Source organism: Lipotes vexillifer, unplaced genomic scaffold (genome assembly GCF_000442215.2).
Source record: "Lipotes vexillifer unplaced genomic scaffold, Lipotes_vexillifer_v1.1 scaffold1011, whole genome shotgun sequence".
Classification (NCBI taxonomy): domain Eukaryota; kingdom Metazoa; phylum Chordata; class Mammalia; order Artiodactyla; family Lipotidae; genus Lipotes; species Lipotes vexillifer.
Genome location: NW_006787698.1, coordinates 2665099 through 2671593, shown reverse-complemented (window position 1 = coordinate 2671593; position 6495 = coordinate 2665099). Strand labels below are relative to the sequence as shown.

At 42.0% G+C, this 6495-nt stretch overlaps 1 protein-coding gene across 3 annotated transcripts in view; it reads right to left on the bottom strand.

Moving 5' to 3' along the window:
* Positions 1-6495, bottom strand: part of VAV1 (vav guanine nucleotide exchange factor 1) — a 54582-nt gene that overhangs the window by 3675 nt on the left and 44412 nt on the right. For all 3 annotated transcript variants that reach the window (XM_007460583.1, XM_007460584.1, XM_007460585.1), the window contains 3 exons: positions 3927-4043; positions 2399-2486; positions 347-461 (listed from right to left, as the gene is read on the bottom strand). In XM_007460583.1, the coding sequence (XP_007460645.1) occupies positions 347-461; positions 2399-2486; positions 3927-4043 (320 nt within the window). The remainder of the gene's footprint in view (positions 1-346; positions 462-2398; positions 2487-3926; positions 4044-6495) is intronic.

Below are 6495 nucleotides of genomic sequence, written 5' to 3'. Positions count from 1 at the left end.
AAAGAGTGTACTAAAGGTCTTGCCTTTCTGTGGGAGAAGGTTATTGATACGAATTCATGCCTGATAGTGATACAAAAATAAAGGCTTAAAATGTGTAGGTGAGGACCCTTCTGGCTCCTAGTGTCCTCATCTTCCCAAATATGAAAGTAAACCCTTTCATCCAAGTAAATGGATATGCAAATCTCTCAAGAGCAAAGGGACAAACTGGAGGTGGGAATTAGTTCAAGCTGTTTCACAGATAGGACTTTTCCATGCCCACAGGAAGGAATGTCCACGGCATCCCCAAACTTTCCCTCCACAATGGGAAGGAGCTGGCACAGCAGGCCCTCAGCTGGAGACAGCCTACCTGGTGGTTTGCTGATGGCTCTCCTCTCAGGCTCCTTGAATGGGAACTGCAGGGTGGTGTCCAGTGACTTGAAGCAATCCTTCAGAGAATTCTGTTGGTAGAATTCTACCAGCTCCTGCAAAGCAAACAGCAGGACAGATGCTCTCCCAGAGGGCCAGCCCACAATGGGGACACAGCTGGAAGGAGCCACATCCAACTCCTCATGTGAAACAGGTCCTCCTTCTGGCCTCCCTGGCAAAAGGCACCTTGAATGCTCCCCATGATGGGGAGCTCACTCTCTTCCTGGTCAGCCAGGACCATTTTATGGTGAAGAAATCACATTGTCTCAAGACAGTTCTCCTAACAGCCAGTTCATTTCATGATAAATTTACCAAATACTCAACTTGCCTGATGACCAGCTCACCAAAACCAACCCTCCCTGGGTGTCAAGAGCACTATTTTTACAAATAAGTGTAATAATAATAAATGCTGTTTACTAAGTACCTACTGTGTGCTGGTCAGTGTGCAACCACACATCATCAAAATCTCCTAATAATCATGGGAGGTGAGAACATTGATGAGTCCCCTATTTTATAAATGGAGAAACTGAGTCACAGAGAAGGCTCGTGCAGGGTCCCACAGCTGGAAAAGGGCAGATCCAGAATTCAGTCCCAGGGCAGGCAATAGAGTGTAGCAGCTAAGAGCTGGCCTCTATAATAAACTGATCTGAATTCAAGCCCCAGATGTGTTGCGTTTATGAATATTTCTTCCGCAAACGCTCAACCTGATTCTAACAGTGGGGAAACAGTCAAGTCAACATTAACATTCTGCAAAACAAAATGTCTTATGTTTTGGAGTTCTAGACTTCAAAAGTTACAAAGTCATGAAAGACCAAAGAAATAAATAAAAGACTGGGGAACTATCGCAAATTAAAAGAGACACTAAGGAGATGAAAGGAATGTGTGATTCCCCTAATTATATCCTAGGGGGAAAAGGTTATAAACGACACAATTCAGGCAATCAGGGAGCTTGAAAAATGGGCTGTGTATTATAATAATAATTTTGTATCAATGTTCAACTTCCTGACTGTGCTAATGATACAGTAGTGAGGCAAGAGAATGTCTTTGATAGTCATGCTAAAGTTCTTATAGGAAGGATCATGATGCCCGCAAATTGCTCCTAAATAGTGCAGAATAAATGTGTGAGTGTGTGTGCAGAGAGAGAGAGGGAGACAGAAAAAGCAAAAGAGGAAGAATATTAACCATCAGTAAATCCAGGTGAAAGGTCCACAAATATTCATGACACTATTCCAGCAACATTTCAGTAATTTTTCAGAAATAAAAAATGGGGGGAGGCAAAATTTTCAGAGTAAAATGTTTGGGGGCAAAATAGATTTGCGGAATGAGTGAACAGTCCCTAACCTTTTGGGCAGTCGAAGATCCATTTGAAGCTCAAGTGAAATTTGAGATACCTTCCTCCCCAAAAAATGCAGATATAGGCAAATCTCTGGATTTTCTTTCAGAGGATTCAGAGGATCCTCAAGCATCCACAGACCATGGGTAGGATCCATGCACCTTAAACCAATGGGCTTAAGATGTCTAAAAGACAGCCCCAAATTATAGGGCACCAAATAGAGGCAAAAACACTTGAAAGGCATTTGGATTCTCTGTGAAATGGTCATTAAGCAGATCAGGCAGAGCTAAATCTTGACCTCTGACAAAAATAGGGGCTCTGCTATTCTGTGATACCAGATGAGGACTAAAACCTCAGTTTCCCGCATGTGTGAAATGGGAACTCAGAGAGTGAGTTGAGCGGATGAGGTGCAGTCCTATCTATGATATGTTTGGCACTCAGTAAGTGCTTTGTAAATGTTCGCTGATGTTACTGTTGTTTTTGTTGTTATTATTATTCTCAGTGTTGATGATTAGGAAAATGAGTTTAAAGCCAGGTGCTCCATAGTGCCTCTTGGAGGGGCTGTTCTGAATGTAGGAAACGGGGGTCCCAAGGTGGAGCTTCAGAGAGGGTCCTACCTAGATTCTGGAAGGCTGGGTTTAGGGATACACTGGCCCTTACCATAAGCCCCCGGAAAGCTTTCTTCTCTGTAATCCGGAACAGTCCTTCTGCTGTCATGATTTTAATATGCTTGACCTCAACATTATACCTGGAAGCGGGGAAAGAGAGCGAGATGGTCACTGGGTCCTGAGTCTGGGAATTCAGGCCCATCTCCTGTCGAGTCTCAGCCCCATGCTACACACCCCCAACCACGGGAGAAGCATTCTTGGCTGCTTCAGGGAGGGGGCGACCACTGGAGCCCAGCAGGATCCCTTCCCTGGAGCCTTTGCTGCTCTAAACCTCCTTGACCCAAGGGGTTGCTGAGAAGTCAAAAATACCTTATAAAGAAAGCATTGTTGTAGAGTGGATAGGATGAAATCTCCACTTCCACTAATGTGAATGACCATAGAATCTAAAGGATGTGCGAGAAGGGATCCATTTCCACCAATATGGAGGACCACAGACTAGTAAGGAAGAGGCGTGAACTGGCAGAAGTGGTTCTGCCGATATGGAGAACCAGGTAACCAAAAAAATCTCCTACTCAAAAAACCCCTAGAAATGCCGTGAAAAAAATGCTGAGCTCTCAAAAAAGTGAGGGAAATCCCCAGAGGCCAAAAATTCGGATGAAACTTAAAAGTATATGTCTTTTTACTTTTTTTTTTTTTTTTTGGCCATGCTACGCAGCTTGGGGAACCTTAGTTCCCCAACCAGGGATCTAACCCGGGCCCCCAGCAAGAGAAGCACAGAGTCCTAACCACTGGACAGCCAGGAAATTCCCGAGGAGCGTATGTCTTAATCACATAGAAACATGAGATGAGTTACTGGGTCCCTGTCCGGTAGAGAGTTGGCACTGAGACCCACCCACACCCATAAGGGTGGGCTGTCAAAAAGCTACTCCTCAGGAACAGAGGTGGTCTAGAAAAGCCCACCCGTGAGCACAGCAGGGACCATGTGAAAGCTTGTTTGTCTCAGACCCAAAACAGAAAAGTCACCCTTGAGAATTCATAACCTCAGTCCTACCCTCTTATGGGTTTAGCATTTATACTTAAACCACCTGTGTAGTCTGGGAAGCTAAGGAATTAACCAAAAATATTTTAACCTGAAAAAGACATTAACTTGTTGGTGATTCCCAACAGAAGCAAATGCAAAATCTCTGGGGACCCAGGCAGCAAAGATACCCACAGGGAAAGCCCCACTTAAAATCACAAGACCCAGTGACAAAACCAGCAAGGAAACAAGTCACCACAAGCAAGAAGCTGCACCCAAGAAACAGTAAGGCAGTAAAGCCAGGGTCTGCAAGACTTGGGTCCAGATTGCATTTCTGCCTCTTCCTAGAGTATGCTAAATGCCTCCTGGAGCCTCGCTTAAGAAGCGTATCTCTTTCCTGTGGGTTGCCAGTCAAGTAAAAGAAATAAGAAAGATTAAAAACACCTAGGACCCTGCAGGAGCTCAATAAAAGATAACTATCGTGACTGTACATTTTTCTCCTTCCTAAGCACCTGCAGTGCCCAGGTCACAAGGGGAGATAGGTCAGGAAAGGAGGAATTACTTAATGCTGATGGCAAATTCTGCAGCATCTTTCACCCTCTGTCGCACCAAAAACGTCCCGTCCGAGCGGTTGGTGAGGATGCTTTCTGCCGCGGCTCGCTCCATCGGGCCCGCGTACCTGTCAAGATACACCAAGGAGAAAGGTCCACACAGCCCCTGTGTTGCCCTACTGAGGCTGCTTTTCCCCCCAACCACTGTGATTTCTTTTTAAGTTAATGACAGCCTGGGTCTAGCAGCGCCCTTAGACACTATAAACCTTGGGGGAGGCATTGGCCAGAGTCCCGAAGTGGCAGTGGCCATTAGATATCTGTAAGTCATACCCAAGGTTTCACCCCATGGATTGCAGGAGACAACTCAGTCCTTTGGGTGTGACTGTGTCTCAGTGTGACACAATAAGAAATACATATTTGGTTTCTGTGCCCCCCACCCTTTCCTGGCGCGTAACTCCTAAAAGCTTCGGAGTCTCCGAAGTGATAAGTGTCTTTTTGTATGCTAATGAGATGATTGGGGGCTCTTTGATAGCCTCAGGATGGGGGCTGGGGGCCAGAAGAAACAGCCAATGATTTAACCAATCTTGCCTATGTAATGATGCCTCAACCAAACCCCAACCAAATGGTTTTGGAGAGACTCCAGGTTGGTGAACACAGGGAGGTACGGGGAGGGTGCAAGCCCAGAGAGGGCGTGGAAGCTCCGCCCCCTTTCCCCATACCTTGCCCTGTGCATGTCTTCCATCTGACTGTTCCTGATCTGACTGTTCCTGAGTTGAATCCTTTTATAATAAACTGATAATCTAGTATGGAAACTGTTTCTCCAAGTTCTGTGAGTCTGTGTTAGCAAATTACCAAACCCAAGGAGGGGGTTGTGGGAATCCCCCATTTATAGCCGATGGGTCAGAAGTAGGGGTGGCCTGAGCTTGCGATTGGCATCTGAAGTGGGGGATTGTCCCGTGGGACTGAGCCCTTAATCCGTGGGATCTGATGCTAACTCCAGACAAACAGTGTCAGAATTGAATTGAATTGTAGGACACCCAAGCTGGTGTCTGGAGAACTGGAGAATCGTTTGATGTAGGAAGAAAATCCCACACATTTGGTTTTAGAATTGTTGAGATTGTGAGTATGGAAAAACAGTTGTTGGGTTTTCTTTCTTTTACTTGGAATTTGGCGTGCCTGGACAGTTATCTACTGAGTGTCCACTGTCTGTCCATCTCTGTGGTCACCAGGATGGAAATAGGGTGGGGAGAGTGAAAGATAGCCTCAGGTACAAAATTTAAAGGGCAAAAGCCCCCAAACTCAGGTATCAAGATAAATAATAACAAGTAAAATAAGTAGTATTTTAATGCAGTATTTTTCAAGTGCAGAAACATCCGTAAAAGGAATGAAGTACTGATACATTCTACAGTGTGGATGAACCTTGGAAACATGATGCTGAGAGAAGCCAGTCACATAAGGGCGTGTACTGTATGATTCCGTGTATATGAAACAGCCAGAACCGGCAAACCCATGGAGACAGAAAGTACATTAGTGATTGTCAAGGGCTGGGGGAAGGGGCTGGAGGTGATTGTTAAGGTGATGGGGTTTCTTTTTGGGGGGTGATGAAAATGTTTTGGAGCTAGATAGAGGTGCTGCTTGCGCACCATTGTGAATGTACTAAATGCCATTAAATATATCTGGCTGGCCAAAAAGTTCGTTTGGGTCTTTCTGTACGGAAAAACCTGAACGAATTTTTTGGCCAGCCCAAGAGATGTAAAAAATAAATAAAGGTGTGACTATGAATATTTTATGCTGTAAATGTAAATATATAACATAAATAGCATATATTAATTCTAGATAATATATAATTATATATGATATATCAGTGTGGACATGAATATATTTATGGCATAAATTTAAATATAAACATAAAAAATATAACTATAGATAACACAATTATAAATAATATATAAATATGAATGTGCTTATGCTATAAATGTAAATACATAACATATATATATTAATCATATACTATATAATTATAGATAATATATGTGGGACTATGAATACATTTGTGCCATAAATTTAAATATATAACATAAATAATATATACGAACTATAGACAATACATTTATGATATAAAATATGAATTATTTATAATATATAAATACAAATATGTTTACGCTATAAATGTAAATATGTAACAATATATATTAATTATATACTATACAATTACAGATAACATGTAAATGTGAATAGGACTATATTTATAAGTGTGAATATAACATAAAAAATGTATGTTAATTATACACAATATAGATAATATATAAATATGAATACAAATATATGCTATAAATATATAGCATAATATGTATTAATTTTATATAATACATAATTATATGATCTATAAATGTGAATATGTAATATAAACTTAAATATTAACATAAATGCCACTTTGGTTAATTTTATGTCATGTACGTTTCACCTCAATTTTAAAAATAAGTTCAAAAAAAATCGGTGATGAGCAAAATGTCAAAATTTTAAATAAGGACAGGATGTGACTCTGCAGTTGCCTGATTCACCACAATTCACCTTTCCCTA